General features: G+C 39.0%; 10 protein-coding genes across 10 annotated transcripts; 3 read left to right on the forward strand and 7 right to left on the reverse strand.

The window, feature by feature from the left end:
* Positions 1 to 680: 680 nt before the first annotated feature.
* GCK72_016764 (uncharacterized protein) lies at positions 681 to 1,727 on the reverse strand (the record flags this gene model as incomplete). Its single annotated transcript, XM_053731673.1, has 3 exons — positions 681 to 810; positions 856 to 1,632; positions 1,681 to 1,727. 3 exons carry the CDS (start codon positions 1,725 to 1,727, stop codon positions 681 to 683), a joined length of 954 nt encoding a protein of 317 aa, XP_053580586.1.
* A 675-nt stretch (positions 1,728 to 2,402) lies between these two features.
* On the reverse strand, positions 2,403 to 3,440 carry GCK72_016765 (uncharacterized protein; the record flags this gene model as incomplete). Its single annotated transcript, XM_053731674.1, has 3 exons — positions 2,403 to 2,532; positions 2,578 to 3,348; positions 3,394 to 3,440. 3 exons carry the CDS (start codon positions 3,438 to 3,440, stop codon positions 2,403 to 2,405), a joined length of 948 nt encoding a protein of 315 aa, XP_053580587.1.
* Positions 3,441 to 4,207: 767 nt separating this feature from the next.
* GCK72_016766 (uncharacterized protein) lies at positions 4,208 to 5,248 on the reverse strand (the record flags this gene model as incomplete). The annotated part of the gene is made up of 3 exons (XM_053731675.1): positions 4,208 to 4,337; positions 4,383 to 5,153; positions 5,202 to 5,248. The coding sequence occupies 3 exons, from the start codon at positions 5,246 to 5,248 to the stop codon at positions 4,208 to 4,210; spliced, it is 948 nt and encodes a 315-aa protein (XP_053580588.1).
* Positions 5,249 to 5,675: 427 nt separating this feature from the next.
* On the reverse strand, positions 5,676 to 5,879 carry GCK72_016767 (uncharacterized protein; the record flags this gene model as incomplete). Its single annotated transcript, XM_003101654.2, has 1 exon — positions 5,676 to 5,879. One exon carries the CDS (start codon positions 5,877 to 5,879, stop codon positions 5,676 to 5,678), a length of 204 nt encoding a protein of 67 aa, XP_003101702.2.
* Positions 5,880 to 6,053: 174 nt separating this feature from the next.
* GCK72_016768 (uncharacterized protein) lies at positions 6,054 to 6,299 on the forward strand (the record flags this gene model as incomplete). Its single annotated transcript, XM_053731676.1, has 1 exon — positions 6,054 to 6,299. The coding sequence occupies one exon, from the start codon at positions 6,054 to 6,056 to the stop codon at positions 6,297 to 6,299; it is 246 nt and encodes an 81-aa protein (XP_053580589.1).
* A 556-nt stretch (positions 6,300 to 6,855) lies between these two features.
* GCK72_016769 (uncharacterized protein) lies at positions 6,856 to 7,473 on the reverse strand (the record flags this gene model as incomplete). The annotated part of the gene is made up of 2 exons (XM_053731677.1): positions 6,856 to 7,283; positions 7,347 to 7,473. 2 exons carry the CDS (start codon positions 7,471 to 7,473, stop codon positions 6,856 to 6,858), a joined length of 555 nt encoding a protein of 184 aa, XP_053580590.1.
* Positions 7,474 to 7,734: 261 nt separating this feature from the next.
* Positions 7,735 to 10,547, forward strand: GCK72_016770 (uncharacterized protein; the record flags this gene model as incomplete). The annotated part of the gene is made up of 5 exons (XM_003090764.2): positions 7,735 to 7,868; positions 8,839 to 9,172; positions 9,917 to 10,238; positions 10,286 to 10,390; positions 10,435 to 10,547. 5 exons carry the CDS (start codon positions 7,735 to 7,737, stop codon positions 10,545 to 10,547), a joined length of 1,008 nt encoding a protein of 335 aa, XP_003090812.2.
* GCK72_016771 (uncharacterized protein) lies at positions 7,922 to 8,998 on the reverse strand (the record flags this gene model as incomplete). Its single annotated transcript, XM_053731678.1, has 3 exons — positions 7,922 to 8,036; positions 8,335 to 8,742; positions 8,817 to 8,998. The coding sequence occupies 3 exons, from the start codon at positions 8,996 to 8,998 to the stop codon at positions 7,922 to 7,924; spliced, it is 705 nt and encodes a 234-aa protein (XP_053580591.1).
* Positions 10,548 to 12,578: 2,031 nt separating the features above from the next.
* Positions 12,579 to 14,403, reverse strand: GCK72_016772 (uncharacterized protein; the record flags this gene model as incomplete). Its single annotated transcript, XM_003090765.2, has 4 exons — positions 12,579 to 12,798; positions 12,850 to 13,094; positions 13,893 to 13,966; positions 14,019 to 14,403. The coding sequence occupies 4 exons, from the start codon at positions 14,401 to 14,403 to the stop codon at positions 12,579 to 12,581; spliced, it is 924 nt and encodes a 307-aa protein (XP_003090813.2).
* A 1,181-nt stretch (positions 14,404 to 15,584) lies between these two features.
* GCK72_016773 (uncharacterized protein) lies at positions 15,585 to 17,003 on the forward strand (the record flags this gene model as incomplete). Its single annotated transcript, XM_053731679.1, has 4 exons — positions 15,585 to 15,610; positions 16,259 to 16,343; positions 16,388 to 16,585; positions 16,638 to 17,003. The coding sequence occupies 4 exons, from the start codon at positions 15,585 to 15,587 to the stop codon at positions 17,001 to 17,003; spliced, it is 675 nt and encodes a 224-aa protein (XP_053580592.1).
* Positions 17,004 to 18,413: the final 1,410 nt, after the last annotated feature.

The raw sequence follows: 18,413 nt of genomic DNA on the forward strand, positions 1-18,413 counted from the left end.
ATTGATATATATATATATAGTTGAAAACTGTTTTTAATTTATTCGAATATCTGACTTATCGCTCACTTTTAACTGAAAAAGCTTCTATCAGTTTTTGCATAAAATTTCGAAAGTTTGCGGCAATTCAGCCACGATGATTATTTTCAATTCAAATAAAAATTAAAGATGCACATTTTCCACTGAAACATTGTTAATTCTGCCGTAGATTATTTAAGGAAAAGCAAAAATCATTAGGGACATACTTTGATCACTGAAATACCTCATTTTTGTACTAATAGAACAATTCGCCGAATAAATCTTTACCTTTTTTCGGAGTATCCGTTTCTACAAGTATTGACAAAACAACGTGGTGAAAAACAGAAAAAGTAATTGAGAAAGGAGAAATGCCCGCGTGGCTGGAAAATGGGAGTAAGAACGAAGGAATGGAAGTTTTTTGCAAGTCTGAAACTGTATTACTTAAATTTTCATTTATTTAGATTTGATTATTAGAACAAAGAAAAACAGAAGGTTGATATATACAAGTTATAATTTTAAGGAAAGTCAAGAGAAGGATGAAATGTTCAAAACTCTATTTTCAATTTTAATATTGAGAACAAGACTTTGATAAACATTTGTTAGACAGTAAAATCAATATTAGAAGATTCAACACAAAATAATAATTATGTTAACATGAAACATTCTTAGAAGTTCAAATGAACAAGCATAGCAAGAAATAAGGACCCGATACAAACCTGTGTGTAGCAAGTGGCAACGGTACCGTCATCTCTTTTTATATCGATTCCTCCAGCGACAGGGATGGGATGGTTATATCTGAAAAATCTATTTAATTTCTACTTTTCCTAGCGTAAAACTCACCTGTGCAATGTGCGAACTGTTCCTGGATCAATAACTTCATGTGGTAGTTTGAAAATCGTTTCAAGTGATTCTAAGTCCTTGATGCCAATGAATAAGTCTTGAAGATTCTGATTAGACTTTGACGTCATCCAATTTTTAAAGAACTGGTTAAGCTCCTTGTTAGATATACTTGTTTGGCGAAGATGGATTGATACACAATTGAAAGAAGATAGTTGAGCGAATGTGACAAATGTTGATTTTTCAATATTCAATCGTTTAACAGTCTTTGGAATTGTCAATTGAAAGTTATCACTCATGGTGTTCCCCAAATCAAAATGCCCAGAAACTTCTAAATTTTCTAGGAAGTATAAGACATAGTCATCTGAGACCCGGTCACTGAATAAAGTCACTGAACAATGATTAATAGAGCGAACACGAAGTTTCAGCCAATCAATAATCGAATGATTTTGATCATTAAAATCGTCAAAGTTAAAGTATAGTTGATCCACAGGCCAATTGAATACTTCCATTGCATACTCAACGTAATTCTTGAATTCCGTAATTGTGTCTTCTGAATATTTTGAATATTTTATTATTTCGTCTTCTTCTCGAAGTCTTCCGAGATTTTCCGTTTTGTAAGAGAGTATTTCGTATTCATACAAATCTTCTCCGTGGAATATTCGAACTCCAAGTGGTTCATAAACATTTAATATTAAACCATATTTTGAAATCGGTGGCTGTTTAGAAAAGTGGCGTGCGATGAGTCTGGTTTTCCGGGAGACCATAGAGAAGTTGATGCTGAAATCAATAAAATATCCAAAATAAATAAAATTTGAAGACACTTACAGATCCAGTGGAGTCACTTCGCTCAAAACTTCTTTTATAGCAAGCATTGGTAGATGAAGTAAGGGAAATTTAGAAGTATTTTCCATTATTGATTTTGTTCAGCGAGAGAGAAATGAATGAGAATAGGAGAATCTTGTAGGAAGTCCACTGCCTGACTTTGTAGTGTAACAGATTGCCTATTGTTACTATTTGCCTATTGTTTGAGACACCTAATAAAGTGGACTGAGAAATGACTGTACTGTTTGCTGAGTTTCGTTATTCTCACCCACAGTCATGTGAAAAGGAACTCTTTGCAGTGTGAGATAATTCGCCAAATGGTCAACTTTGTGAGGGTGAGACGGCCTAACTGGTGGTACCACAGTATCGATTGTTTATGGAATGTATAGATCACAAATAGAGCTTAATTTTTGTAGTTGACAACTTTTTCTCTTTCGATAAATAATCTAGCTTCATTCTTGTCTTATCTCATTTCGATAGTGTTAATAACTACTTTGTTCATTTTTTTCATTTATTTAAAATTATTTATTAAAACAAAACAATAAAAAACATAGCATTCAGATATACAAGGTAAGATTTTAAGGAAAGTCAAGGGAAGGAGGAAATTTTCAAAACTACGTTTTCAATTTCAATATTGAGAACAAGACTTTGATAAACATTTTTACAGTAAAATCAATATTAGAAGATTCAACACAAAATAATAATTATGTTAACATGAAACATTCTTAGAAGTTCAAATGAACAAGCATAGCAAGATATAAGGAGCCGATACAAACCTGTGTGTAGCAAGTGGCAACGGAACCGTCATCTCTTTTTATATCGATTCCTCCAGCGACAGGGATGGGATGGTTATATCTGAAAAATCTATTTAATTTCTACTTTTTCTAGCGTAAAACTCACCTGTACAATGTGCGGACTGTTCCTGGATCAATAACTTCATGTGGTAGTTTGAAAATCGTTTCAAGTGATTCTAAGTCCTTGATGCCAATGAATAAGTCTTGAAGATTCTGATTAGACTTTGACGTCATCCAATTTTTAAAGAACTGGTTAAGCTCCTTATTAGATATACTGGTTTGGGAAAGATGGATTGATACACAATTGAAAGAAGACAGTTGATCGAATGTGATAAAATTTGATTTACAAATTTTCAAATCTTCAATAATCTTGGGAACTTTTAATTGAAAGTTATCACTCATGGTGCTCCCCAAACATAAATGCCTATGAACTTCAACATTTTCTAGGAAGTACGAGACGTAGTCATCTGAGACTCGGTTACCGAATAAAGAACAATGTTTCGTTGAGAGAACACGAAATTTCAGCCAATCAATAATCGAATGACTTTTATCATCCAACTCGTCAAAATTAAAGTATAGTTGATTCACTGGCCAATTGAATACTTCCATTGCATACTCAACGTAATTCTTGAATTCCGTAATTGTGTCTTCTGAATATTTTGAATATTTTATTATTTCGTCTTCTTCTCGAAGTCTTCCGAGATTTTCCGTTTTGTAAGAGACTATTTCGTATGCATACAAAACTTCTCCGTGGAATATTTGAACACTAGGTGGTTCATAAATATCCAATATTAACACATATTTTGAAATCGGTGGCTGTTTAGAAAAGTGACGTGCGATGAGTCTGGTTTTCCGGGAGACCATGGAGAAGTTGATGCTGAAACCTATATATTCACTCAAATAAAATTTAGAAGGCACTTACAGATCCAGTGGGGTCACTTCGCTCAAAACTTCTTTTATAGCAAGCATTGGTAGATGGAGTAAGGGGAATGTAGAAGGATTGTTCATTATTGTTCATGGGAGAAGGAAATGAATGAGAATAGGAGAATCTTGTAGGAGGTCCACTGCCTGACTTTGTAGTGTAACAGATTGTCTATTGTTACTATTTGCCTGTGGATATTTGAGACACCTGATAAAGTGCACTGGGAAAGATTTGTATTGTTTGCTGAGTTGTGTCATTCTCACCAACAGTCATGTGAAAAGGAATTCTTTGCAGTGTGAGATAATTTGAAAGATACAACTAAAAAAAATCAATATTAATTCAAATAATTACTCATTGGCACTGTTATTATACAGTACTGGCCATAATGTGACACTTGCAGTTTTAAGTTGAAAATGGTCAACTTTGTGAGTGTGAGACGGCCTAACTGGTGGTACCACAGTATCGATTGTTTATGGAGTGTATAGATCACAAATAGAGCTTTATTTTTGTAGTTGACAACTTTTTCTCTTTCGAAAAATAATCTAGCTTCATTCTTGTCTTATCTCATTTCGATAGTGTTGATAACTACTTTGTTTATTTATTTTCATTAATTTAGATTTAGTTATTAGAACAAAAAAGAACAGAGGGTTCAGGTATACAAGTCATGATTTCATGGAAGCTCAAGGCAAAGATGAAATTTTCAAAACTCTGTTTTCAATTTCACAATCGAGAGCAAGAATTTGAAAAACTTTTTTTAGACAGTAAAATCAATTATTAGCACAAAACAATGATTGCATAGGAACAAGAAACATTCTTAGAAGTTCAAATGAACAAGCATAGCAAGATATAAGGACCCGATACAAACCTGTGTGTAGCAAGTGGCAACGGTACCGTCATCCCTTTTTATATCGATTCCTCCAGCGACAGGGATTGGATGATTCCCTCTGAAAAAAATATTTAATTTCTACTTTTTCTAGCGTAAAACTCACCTGTACAATGTGCGGACTGTTCCTGGATCAATAACTTCATGGGGTAGTTTGAAAATCGTTTCAAGTGATTCTAGATCCTTGATGCCAATGAATAAGTCTTGAAGATTCTGATTAGACTTTGACGTCATCCAATTTTTAAAGAACTGGTTAAGCTCCTTATTAGATATACTGGTTTGGGAAAGATGGATTGATACACAATTGAAAGAAGACAGTTGATCGAATGTGATAAAATTTGATTTACAAATTTTCAAATCTTCAATAATCTTGGGAACTTTTAATTGAAAGTTATCACTCATGGTGCTCCCCAAATGTAAATGCCTATGAACTTGAACATTTTCTAGGAAGTACGAGACGTAGTCATCTGAGACTCGGTTACCGAATAAAGAACAATGTTTCGTTGAGCGAACACGAAATTTCAGCCAATCAATAATCGAATGATTTTGATCTTTCAAATCGTCAAAATCAATGTATAGTTGATCCACTGGCCAATTGAATACTTCCATTGCATACTCAACATACTTCTTGAATTCAGTAACTTTGTCTTCTGAATATTTTGTATACTTCATTATTTCGTTTTCTTCCCGAAGTCTTCCGAGATTTTCCGTTTTGTAAGAGAGTATTTCGTATTCATACAAAACTTCTCCGTGAAATATTTGAACTCCAAGTGGTTCATTAATAACCAATATTAAATCATATTTTGAAATCGGTGGCTGTTTAGAAAAGTGGCGTGCAATGAGTCTGGTTTTCAGGGAGACCATGGAGAAGTGGATGCTGAAATCAATAAGATATCCACTAAAATAGAATTTAAAAGACACTTACAGATCCAGTGGAGTCACTTCGCTCAAAACTTCTTTTATAGCAAGCATTGGTAGATGAAGTAAGGGAAATGTCGAAGGATTGTTCATTATTGCTCAGTGAGATAGAAATGAATGAGAATCTTGTAGGAGGTCTACTGTGTGACTTTGCAGTGTTGTAGACTATTTGTCTGTTACTATTTGTCATGAGACCTGACAAACAAATTGGATTGCTCCAGGGATAGCCTTCTAAATAAGTAACAGATGTGCTGTTCTCACCCACTGTTTGCCAATCGACCAATTGAAGAAGGCTATACTGTCATGAGAGAATTAACACGACCTTTGTTATGCTCGTTCATTAATTGTTTCTGCTCACTGAGACCCTCGTGGCTTAAAAAAAACTAAATTGTCTTACTACCGAAAAAGTTAACCTTTTAATGCCAACATTTATACATTCACATTTATTCATTCACTGAATCATTCTCAATAAAAATCCCAATTAAGCGTCGGTCTGTCTCACAAACTTTGGGTTTCCAGTGACACCGAGTGGACGAATCTCTCCGGGCTCGTCCATGTAGGCTCTCTTGGCGAGGTAGTCGTTGACTGAACCAAATCCGTGTCCAGATTCTCCTTCTTGATCCGAGGAAATGACACAGGTTGCCATACCAATGATGAATAGAAGACAGAAGACGAGGAGACGCATTGTCGAATGATTTCTTTGGTTTTTGTTCACAGAGGAGCTTATTTTATTTGACAAGTTTTTCACATGATTAGCATTTTTGCAAAATATGCAAATATGAATTTTGATGCTATGCTAACCATGTGAAAAACAGAACCAATATAAACCTTGTTCAAAACTTGAAAAAAGACATTCACAATGAATACTCTCTCCATTCTCTTCATCCTCACAATCGGATTCTCATCTCGAGTCATAAGTCTCCAACTGGTCAACGACGAGCCCCAATTCTTCATGGACCATGGAGAAGTCGCAGTAATCTCTCAAGACAGACCAGATGTTCCAGGAGAGATTTTCGGACGAAACGGCGAATTTCCGACTCATGTCACATTCAACGACAATGAGATCAATAAGGAGAAGCCTACTACCAAAAAGATTTATCAATAATTCTGGGGGGTCTTGATTCTTCAGTGTCTTGAAGAAAATAAGAATAAACTGTTTCATGTTCAAATCATCCTTAAAACACAAACCTATCACCAATTGCCCTTGTCTCCTTTCCAGTTTTTCTTTGCCTCTCACTTCCTCTTTCCGCGTAATTGCGTATTGTGTGTTGTGTAATTCCTCTACCGCCCATAGTACAACCTTTTGCAAAACGTAGGCGTCCTATAAAAGCGCCATTTCCCTCCATTCCAACGTCAGTTCTCTCTGTAGACATGGAGTTCGAACAACGCATCAAAGCCTACCGCTTCGTGGCCTACTCGGCTGTCGCATTCTCTGTTGTTGCCGTTCTCTCGGTATGCATCACTCTTCCAATGGTGCACAACTATGTTCATCATGTCAAGAGAACCATGAATCAGGAGGTGCAATTCTGTCGTGTAAGTCATTCTTCTAGAAGCTTCTTTCCTTATTAATGGGTTTTGTAGGGATCCGCCAAGGATATTTGGTCGGAGGTCAACCAACTTAAGAGCATCCAACACGCTAACCGTACCGCCCGTCAAGCCGGTTATGACGCTGGAGTGACCGGAGGATCCGCGTCTGCCGGAGGATGTGATGCTTGCTGTCTTCCAGGAGCCGCTGGACCCGCCGGAACCCCAGGAAAGCCAGGACGTCCAGGAAAGCCAGGAGCACCAGGACTTCCAGGAAACCCAGGACGCCCACCACAGCAACCATGTGACCCAATCACTCCACCACCATGCCAACCATGCCCACAAGGACCACCCGGACCACCAGGACCACCAGGACCATCCGGAGATGCTGGAGGCAACGGACAGCCAGGACAACCAGGACAAGACGGACAACCGGGAGCGCCAGGAAACAAGGGACCATCGGGACCAAACGGAAATCCAGGAGCACCAGGAGCACCAGGACAGCCAGGACAAGACGCACCATCCGAGCCAATCACTCCAGGAGCACCAGGACCACAAGGACCAGCTGGACCACAAGGACCACCAGGACAACCAGGACAACCAGGACGTCATGGACAACCAGGAGCACCTGGACCAAAGGGACCAAATGGAAATCCAGGAAAGCCAGGAGCCGATGGAAATCCAGGAGCACCAGGACAATCCGGGACTCCAGGAGGTGCTGGAGAGAAGGGAATCTGTCCAAAGTACTGCGCCATCGACGGAGGAGTCTTCTTCGAGGACGGAACTCGTCGTTAAGCTTTCCAATCTTTTCAATCAAATAAACATTTCAAATTCAAACTTTTTGTCACTCTGCTCGCACACCCATCAATTAACATGTCTAGCTGACCGACAGCTGAAAGTGCCAGATATTTGATCACCTAAATTTTTCCATTTCCTAGAATTAAGTGGTTTAGTCTTTAACACAATTTTCTTTTTTCTGACTCTTTTGGCACATTTCTTCCCCAGCTGGCGGGGATATGAACGAGACGTGTATTATTCCTACCTCCGCTGTACTCCGAAATCTTAGTCACGTCCTGGTATGCCTAACAGCGCCGGTGTATGTCATCACTTGTTATATCCTGGTTTTCAAGTGTCCCCAATTTTTCAACAGGTATAGGACCGTGTTGTTGCGACATATTTTCACGTGAGTCTCTGTTTATATATTTAAAAAAGTGGGGGTGGTCCTGGATTTCCATTTGGTCCCTTTGGTCCAGGTGCTCCTGGTTGTCCATCACGTTCTGGGTGTCCTGGTGGTCCTGAATTTCCGTTTGGTCCCAATCTGTGTGAGGTATATTATATATTTTCCACTTTTTGATAAATTTCGGAATTTTTTCGTTTCTTTCGAGCTAAATGCTGTTCTCTGTCAGAAAATCGCAGCCTAATTCGATTCGCTCGAAAATTATACCAAAAAATAAACAAAAAACAAACAAATTTTGCCAGGTAGTCAAATTTGGAACAAAAACATCGATTTTACTTCCTTAACGGTTCTAACCTTGTGAGCAAAACACAGAAAAACATGATCTGGTAATTACCGGGTAAATTGCCGGGAATTTACCGTAATTTACCGAATACCTCACACGCGTCCCTTTGGTCTTGGTGCTCCTGGTGCTCCTGGATTTCCGTTTGGTCCCGATGGTCCCTTGTTTCCTGGTGCACTCGGTTGTCCGTCTGGTCCTGGTTGTCCTGGCTGTCCGTTGCCTCCAGCATCTCCGGATGGTCCTGGTGGTCCTGGTGGTCCGGGTGGTCCTTGTGGGCATGGTTGGCATGGTGGTGGGCGTCCTGGGTTTTCTGGAAGTCCTGGTGCTCCTGGATTTCCTGAAAATCCTGGTGCTCTTGGCTTTCCGGCTGGTCCAGCGGCTCCTGGAAGACAGCAGGCATCACATCCTCCGGCATACGCGGATCCTCCGGTCACTCCAGCGTCATAACCGGCTAGACGGGCGGTACGGTTAGCGTGTTGGATGCTCTTGAGTTGGTTGACCTTCGACCTGATATCCTTGGCGGATCCCTAGCCGCGTCCTGTGCTAGGAAAATTTAGAAAGCATATTCAGAATCCCCTAACCTGCATCTTGTTACTTTTCCAGATGCATTTTCATGGAGTACTTCATGGACGTCATCTGGCAACTCACCGTCGTTGTCCCCTACTCCTCTCTCTGCTCTACAGGCGTCGGCCACCAATACCCGGTCCTTATGTTCTCTGTTGTGGCAGCAGGGCTCTGTGCCACAGGGATCTCTATTATGCATATGTTTGAGTACCGTATGAATGCGGTCACCGATGATTCTATCAAACTTTTGAAGAATTTGATCACCGGTGTAAAGTACTATCACTATTTCATGATGACGTCATGCATGTGTCTTCTCGTCGCGTCGTATGGTCATTTGAGTGATCAGAAATCGTTCAAGGCTAGTGTGGAGAGGGTGAGTAATGGGCGAAGTTGTTTTGGAAGAATGCGGCAATCGCGCTCTATCGCAAAAACCAAAATCGTAATTATCATAGTTTAATTGGTAAATTCATGAAAATTTCCAATCTGTCCTTATAACTTTTCTAGCTTCGAATTGGACTGAGATACATTGCTAAAAGCCCTGCAACTCGATACATTTGGATGCTAGAAACATTTAAGGCACAGATTCGGAATCCTCGCAATTTCAGCTTTCAGTACACATATTTGCCAACATGTTTATAAACGGAAAATCAGAATTTTCAGCTGAAAATCAGGAGTTCATGATGCAAACGTGTATTCTCAGATCAAAAATAACTAAAAACTCACTTTTTTTAGGTAAAAAGGTGGATTTCAGATGATAAACGTCAAATTTGAGTCAAAAAGTGTCTGAAAATAGATTTTTTGAGTTAGAAACACGGTTTTCCGGGTAAAAGTTAGTTGTTGGAGTGTAAATTCGGTTTTTGACCTCAAAAACCCAAAAAAATTCCCTAAAAATGAAGGAATCTGTAGTTTTTTCATGTTTTGTAGCCGCCAATTCTCCAAGCTGCAATCGCGCTCTATCGCACAACTTCTAAATATGATTTACATGACTTTAAAGCTGCGATTATAAGGATTTTGAATCTGTTTTCAAAATCTGTGTAGCGTCAAAATGAACGGAGATGCAGGGCGTTTTTTTTCTGAAAATACACCAATTCCTACTAAAAATCCCCTTTATTTCCAGAAATTCGGCCACCCGCTGCCCTCATATATCTGGTGTGACAATTGCATGTTCATCAACACCGATTCCGTCACAGTTTTGATATTTGTCGGGTTAGCCGCTTCCAGCCAACCCTTTGCAGCTGTCTATTTTGCCCTATCTGTATACGCTTCTAAGCGGGGACTCCAGAAATTAAAGAATTCATTGTCACAGAGGACTATAGCAATTCAGAAGAATTTTCTGAATAGTTTGTACCTCCAAACCGCGGTTCACGTCATTTTTATATCGGTTCCACTTGGAATATTTTTCGTGTCATTTGTCATACAGATACCAAACAGTGCTATGTGTAAGTTTCCATCCAAAAAAAAAGAATTTCAGCCTTTTGAATTCCAGACATGAGTTATATCCTGGTGGCTATGTGTACCCAACACGGATCGCTATCAACATTGGCATTGCTAATGTCTAACAAGCCGCTATACTCAGTTTTCACTAAAACCTGTAAGGTTTATTAATTAAGTAATTATAACACAATTATCTTTCAGTCCTCCGAATGAAAATAAACATCCGTGGCGGGGACCGAGTGTCCGGTGTGGGTGTGGGTATGGATGCTTCCAGTTGGTACCGATCAGCGATTCCGCCGAATGCTATGAAATAAAGTACCTAATTATAATCAATTGTTACTTAATTGATCATTCTGCCTTCTCAGAGGCGTTCAAAAATTGCGTACGCCACCCATATTTCAGGGTGTCATCGCGGGTAATTGGGAAAAGTTTTCAACCAGCAATAAACGCACCTCGGCAAAGCCTCATTGGTCACGTTATCGCCCCAGCGCAAAGCTAATTTCAGAAAAGAGCCGTGGGGAGGTCATTCAGCCAGTGTACCGACATCTCACGGGTTCCGCGCGTCACTATGTTTAGCGTGGGAAAAGGGGCGGGGCGAGGAGGGGAGGCGTGGGAAAAAGGGAAGGGGGAAGGATGGCAGTCTTCAAAAGATGTGTCAGAGTGCGTCAAAATTTATGATTTTTTAATATGTTATAAAAAAAATCTAGGGCTACATTTTGTAGTTGACAACTTTTAAATAGTTATTCTAGTTTTTGAGATATGCGCCTTTAAAGTCAATGACACAAACTGGAGAAGGTGACCTTCAGTAGAACTGCTATATCTCAAAAGCTAGAAGAGCAATCAAAGGTTTTCAACTACAAAAATAAAGATTTTGTTTTGATCTACATAACTGTATAAAATTTGGGGAAAATTCGGTTATACCCCCCCACACCGATAGCTTCCCCGCATGTTGGAATACACCCCCCACCAACTGAAAAGTGGGGGGTTATAACTGTGGGGTTGTATAATGGAACAGAAAGTGTGGGGGGTTATAATGAAACCATTAAAGCCCCCCACAGTGGAAAGTGGGGGTTCATATCAAAACACCAGGCAATCTTCTATTATAACCCCCCACGTGTATCAATAAACACCCCCAAAACGCCATGTTGGTATACCACCCCCGGGGGGTGTTTAATAGAATGTCTCCTGAATTTCTGCCTAAGCCTAAGAATTAAGGAAAATCAGCTTCCAGGGCGCTAAGCTTATGGGCGGGGCGAGAGTAAGCTCCAGGGTGTCCTGTTTTAAGGTAATCACTACTTCCAGGGCGCTGAGCTTAGGGGGTGTGTAATAGAATGATACGGGAAGTTTGTAAAACAGGGACAAGTTTTGATATTCTGAAAGCTTTCCAATTTGAAGAATTTTTCAAAAAAAAAACAAAAAACAGTTTTTTTTCAATATCTAGTTTTTACCATGCTGGCTTTTGAAAAATTAAGTTGTTTTGTTTAATTCATATGATTGACTGTCTTTGAGTGATACAGATTTATAAAGAGACGCAGAGAAATCAGACACTCTCGCTTCTCTGCGCTCTCTTCCCCTCTCTCCCTCTCCGCCAATTTAAGTTCCCAACTTTAAAGGCGCGTATCTCGAAAACTAAAAAAGCTATCAAAAAGTTGTCAACTACAAAAATGTAGCCCTGGATTTGATCTACAAAACATATGTACTTTTATCATGCTGAGACTATCAGAAAACCCGTGAGACGTCTTCAAATTATAGCAAAAAAGTCAATTTTTAAGGAAAATGGCATTGCAACATTTTTCCAGTTTTGTTATTTTCTACTTAATCAATAAAACACACTGTTTTTTTTGTATTTTATTGCTTTTAAATTCAAATAATAAATATCGTGAGAGACGCAGAGAAATCAAACACTCTCGCTTCTCTGCGCTCTCTTCCACCTCTCCCCCTCTCTGCATGTTTGAACGCCCAACTTCAAAGGCTGGTATCTCAAAAGTGGGCGGAGCTATCAAAAAGTTGTCAACTACAAAAATGTAGCCCTAGAGTTGCTCTACACAGTCATGTAAAATTCAAAGTAATGTTTTCATTAAAAATGTCATGGCGGTCTTTCGAAAAATTTTCACTGAAAAACTTTTTTGTTGTCCCACTCTCCCAGTCCTCCATTCTGTTTTCCATTCTGTTTTCAGTTTCTGCCAAAAGTTTGTTTGCTCACTTCGCTTTCTTGTTGTTTACCACTACCTGACATTTATTGTAAACATTCAAGTAACACACATAACAATTCAAAAAACACAAGAAAAAACTTCTGAATGTCAGAAAATATTTGAAAAATAAAGCAAAAAACACAATTTTTAAGCCTAATCCCTCTTCGGACGTCCCTTGAAATCATTCATCGACTCGTTTGTTCCAAAGAAGTCAGCCATCAAAACTTGAGCTTCGATTGGCAAGAGTCCGATGAGAGCAATAATTGAATAGGACGCTTTTGGCATGCACAATAATGGGCGGTCCGTCAGAATAGCCTCCATGATACACTCCACAGCGTAGTCGGCTTCAAGGATAGGGAAGAGAGCTGGGCATCTGGAAATTAGAAGTTTTAGAAGGATTACTGTAGATTACTGTAACACTCACTTGGTCGTAACACCATCGAACATTCCGGTATTAATGAAAAACGGGCAGACAAGGGTTGTTTTGACTCCATACTTCTTTTGTGCCAAGATCTCCATTGCAATTGAGTCGTGGGCTCCGATGGCTCCGTGCTTTGAGGCACAGTAATCTACGAGTCCGACGCATCCGGTTTTTCCAGCCATGGAGGCCACTGTGACGAGGTGACCGTGGTCTTTGCGAAGCATTGAGGGAAGGAAGTTTTTGGCGGTCTGAAAAACATGAATTTTAGTGAAAAATCTCAATTTTCAAAAGCTTGTCACACTTTTCTACGTCAGCGCAACACTTCGAATTTTATATGGCTGTGTAGATCAAATCTCGGTCTACATTTTTGTAGTTGAAAGCTTTTTAATAGCTCTTCACGCTTTTGAGATATTGGGGTTCGAAGCCGGGGAGGAGGGGAGGGAGACGCAGAGAAGCTAGAGTCCCTCCTTGTTTTGCACGCTCTCTCGCTCCCCAACTTTGAAGGCGTATATCTCAAAGGCGTAAATAGCTATCAAAAAGTTGTCAACTACAAAAATGTAGTTATATTTTTGATCTATAAGAAAATGTAAAATTATAAAATTTTGAGCTATTCATCCCAGCAGGGCTTCCAATTTTTCTAACTTTGAGTGAAATACGTCAAAGTTTGAAAGTGTGCCCCGGTATTAGTAATTGTCCCACAATTTCAATTTTTGTATTGTAACTAGATCGAAACAAGGGCTACATTTTTGTAGTTGACCACTTTTTGATAAAGAGAAGAGACGCAGAGAAATCAGACACTCTAGCTTCTCTGCGCTCTCTCGCCCTCCCCCATTCAGGTGCCCGATTTTAAAGGCGCATATCTCAAAACCTAGCTAAGATATCAAAAAGTTGTCAATTACAAAAATGCAGAGCTGATTGTAAGCTACATTTTTGCTATTTACAACTTTTTGATAGCTTATCTAGTTTTCGAGATATGAGTCTTCAAAGATAGGTCATGACTAATCATGACAAGGTGAGAGTGTCTGAATTCTCTTTTGAAAACTTACATAGAAAATAGCGTTGGTGTTGACAGCCATCGTTTTCTCCATCAACTCGTCCGGGCAGTCGAAGAGTTTCTTTCCTGGAATTCACAAAATTGTTTTTCGTTAGATCCTAATTACTTAATTACTCACCTGTAACAATCCCCGCATTATTAATCAGTATATCCACATCTCCCACAGCTTTCTTCGTCTCATCAGCCACCCGATGAATATCTTGATATTTGGACAAGTCAACTATAAATACGCTAGCATTCCCGCCAACGGCCTCCACTTGCTTCCTCGTCTCCTCCGCTCCATCTTTATTCACATCCCAAATAATAACCTCAGCGCCGAGCTTCGCGAATTCAATAGCCATTAGCCTACCGATACCAGAGCCTGAGCCAGTGATGAGCACCTTCTTTCCTTGGACAAGCTTTCGGGGGAGGACACCGTTGGGGAGGATATTTTTGAAAAAGTTGAGAACAATGAAGAACAGGGTGCCTAGCACCATCTTCGCACCGTCGATCACTCGGTCCATTTTTCTGAAAATTGAAAAATTTAAAGTTGAGATGAAAGGGGCAATCGCTAGCAAGAGAATGGCGGTTGTTGATTCATTTTTTCGGGGGCAGCGATAGAGAGAATGAGAGACGCAGACGACAAAAGAGTGATTGGTCGAGACTAGAGTTGTAAAGTAGGGGCAGCTAGAGTCTAGCGGATGGTCAGTGTTGAATGGAGAATAGGAAAATGAAAGTGGAGCCAAACCAGTGCAAGATGCTACAGATCGATATGTGGTCCTGGCTAGGCTAGGAGGGTCTAGCGAGGTGGTCTTGGTTTTTGAGTTGTGGCAAGATGACGTGATCTACACAGATACACAAAATACACAATGGGAGACCCTAGAGGTGACAGATGATGATGGGCAGATGGAGATAGGATATAAAATATGGACGGGCGGTACAAAGTATTATAATTTAGAGAAAGTCAAAAAACTGGAACTGAAAATTGATAACGACTTCAGTTAGCGTGGAGCTGAGAAAAATTAGTTGAGACATGGCCAAAAATGACCGAAAATGCTCCTAAATGCGAAAAATCCGTTCAAATCTATCAACTTCCAGTCTGATGTGGAAACCGGATAGTCTGGCGTGCCTTTGGCGCGAAAAATTGGTTCAAACGAGGCCAAAAATGACAAGAAATGCCCCGGTAAACGGAAAGGGATCACCCCTACAAAAAAGTTGTCAACTACAAAAGTGAAGCTCTAGCTCTGATTTAAACACCCTATAAAAATTTGCAGTTTTTGACCATCCGTGATACTGTGACACCTATTCAAAGTATGGCATTCTTAACTTGACTGCGAAAATTTATAAATTATTGGTCAGTGGTGCATATTAGAGTTGCTTGGAAGTGGAAATTCCTTTTCGTGAAGTCGGAAGTCGGAATTGACCAATCCAATAAGCCTGGTTTATGTAGCACAAGGTTTCCCCAAGATCTATGAGTCTACACCAACAAAAAAAAATACGGCAATATTTGAACTACCTAGGTCTGGCAAAAAAACGAATGAGGTGGTCTAATGAGGTGACGACGAGCCTTTCTCCTTCTTCACTGACCATCTGCAGCCTTCCCAAGCCGGCCTGTATTGCACACATACACTGTGTGCATACATTGTGTCCTTGTCATCAAGCATTAGCCACATTTTGAATAATATCGATTCACGCCCCGCCAAAAATGCCCTCCGAAGAGGCGCCTCTACGGTAAGTTTTTTGGAAACTAACTTCCCATTGCTGGGCTTCACGGGTACCTTAATAACTCGAAACTGGCCAATATGTGACTTAAAGCTAAGGACATGAGGATTCTGAATCAAGTTTCAAATTTTGTCTAGCACTAAAATGAACAGAGTTACAGTACCGTGTAGTAAGGCATACAATTGGGATTTTTTCAGTTTTGAATGATGAGAGGGTGTTACGGTTTTACTGATTGTCCCAAAAAGTAAATTGTGTATAAATCATACAAAACAAAGGTAGAACTTCATTTTTGTAGTTGACAACTTTTTTGTACGGACAATTCCTAGAGAGTTATGGTAATTTTACTGGGACAGCTCAAAAATCACTTGCCCTGAAATTGGTCGATTTGGGGGAGAAATTACTTTGTCAATATGTAACTTGCTAGGGACTGCTCGTACAAAAAAATTGTCAACTACAAAAATGAAGTTCTATTTTTGTTCTGTAAGATCCATTAAAACATTTATTTGGTGGGACAATCAGTTATACCGTAACAGCCTCTCAAAAATCATTTTCAACTTTGTTTGCGGACGAAAGTTCCTGCGCTTAAAATGAGTTTCTCTTTCCGACTCACAACGAGTCCGCATGCTAAAATCTGAAATTTCGAAACTTTTATTCTAGAGCCCATAAAGATGACAGTGTTGTGGAATCAGTGACTAACACAAACGACGTTCCCCAGACGCCAGGGCACCAGCCACAACCAACTGTAAGTTTTTATACTCAAAATGTCAAAAATTTTCTTATTTTCAGACGCCCCAAGCAACCACGTCCAAAATGAATAAAAATGATGCAATGAGACAATTCGATAACATTTTGAAAAGTCTTGATGAAGCGGATAAGCCAGATTTCCTCAATTATGTTCAAATCAAACTGAAACTCGAGGAAGAAGAAAAACAGAGAAAAGAGTTTGAGAAACGGAAGGAACATATAAAACATGAAAGTAAAGAGGTACGAGATTTGAAACTTTTTTCTATAATTTATAAAATTTCTCGAATTCCAGTACCAAGAGAAGCACGAGAAAAAGTTGCAAAAATGTGTGGCCCGTTACCACGAATACGACTACCGGTGCAGAAGAATAAAAAGTTATTATCCTACTATGGAATGGATGTCTCCTGAAAAAGCGGAGAAAAAGCTTCAGGGCTACCGTTTGGAAGAGTTCGACGCTTTTATGAAAAGAATGAGGAAGGCGGAATCCGGCTTGTTAGAGATGGAAACTAATTATTTCCCGTATGAAATGACTTTCTATTCCGGATATTTTTCGGAGTATTTCGAGCTAAAGTGGAAGAAGATCAAGAAGAATGCTGTAACTGCTAAAACCAATTTATCCGAGTTTTGGAAAAACAGGTCTTCGAAAGTACACAATTAATTTGATAATGATTGTCAATTAACTGATTTTGAGTAAAAACTTTTATTTCAAATTGCAAGAGTTCAAAGTGAGAACATTCCTTAAAAAGCACACGGTAATCTGAAAATACAAATTTAGTACTGGTCATAATTCTAACAACAAACCTTGGGAGTGTGTATGGGCTACTCAGATCGAAAATAGCACTTTATTTTTGCATTTAACTAGATTTCTGTACGAGAAACTAGTTAAATGCAAAATGTTGCTCTTCTACGATTGTCTGGCGTTCTATTGGCGCAAAATTTGAAATAATTTGTTATTTGTCTGTTTGCAATCATAACTAGTTGTTTTTATCAATCGATCTCGAATTAGAATGGAAAGAAATCTCAACTTGCTGTGAGAAAACAAAAATTTCGAATTAAACCTGCAAAAAAATGTTATCAAAAAATGTATAATTTTTTCTATTTCCAAATATTTTTTTTTGCATCATGAAAAAAAGTTCGAAAAAAGTTATGTAGGCTTTCAGTTTTTCATTTTAAAAAACAATAAAATTCAAACACCCACGCATTTGAAGACTTGGCCGCGGCCTAAATGCTTCGTAATTTCTAGGCCACGATAGCGCGCGCGTTTGAATATTATTTATTGCGCCTCAAAAACAATACACTTTCCTGACTTTTTTTCTACATTTTTTTGAAAATTGTTTGTTGGTATTGGACTCTGAATACTCGGATTAATATAAAATCACAAAACAACCGGAAAATGTGAAGCAAAAAGATTAAAAAAGCCTACAATTTACGGTAGTCTCCATTTTGGGTGTGATGACACAAGCGCGCCCCACCGCACCCACTTTCTGGAATTGGCGCTAGAAAATTTTTCCACAAATTACCGCCGATAAAACCAAATTTTCGATTGTTTCTGTGAGATTTTTTGCATTAAAAATGTCGGAAAATGACTAATATAATTGAAAAACCTTCAATTGTACCCAAAATTGTTTTTGAAACACAAATTTCAGCCAAAGAACATAGAAATCATTTTTCTTACAAAAATCTGTAAAAACTTCAAATTTTTACAAATTCCCTGTTCACACTGCTTTTGATTATTCAAGAATCTGATTTTAGTGTCTAGATCTGTGTTTTCGCAAGATAAAACTGGAAAAATGCTTTTTTCGCAAACTTTCGAAAAAAAATTTCTAAAAAAAATGGAGTTTCGTTTTGCTTTTTTCTCTTCTCAAAGGAAAATTTTTTGTTTTGGCGTGGATTTGGACAGCCTGCGGATCGACAACGCCGACTACAGTGGAAGGAGAACGAAAAAGTGAGTATTCTTCTATTTTTCTGTTCCAAAGGGACGGAGACTTGCTATCTGACAGCTTTTTACCAGTAAACGGCCGCCAAATGTGTAAAACTCGGTCGTCCCGCGCTGAAGTGTCATTGTTTG

This window comes from Caenorhabditis remanei, chromosome V (genome assembly GCF_010183535.1).
Source record: "Caenorhabditis remanei strain PX506 chromosome V, whole genome shotgun sequence".
NCBI lineage: Eukaryota > Metazoa > Nematoda > Chromadorea > Rhabditida > Rhabditidae > Caenorhabditis > Caenorhabditis remanei.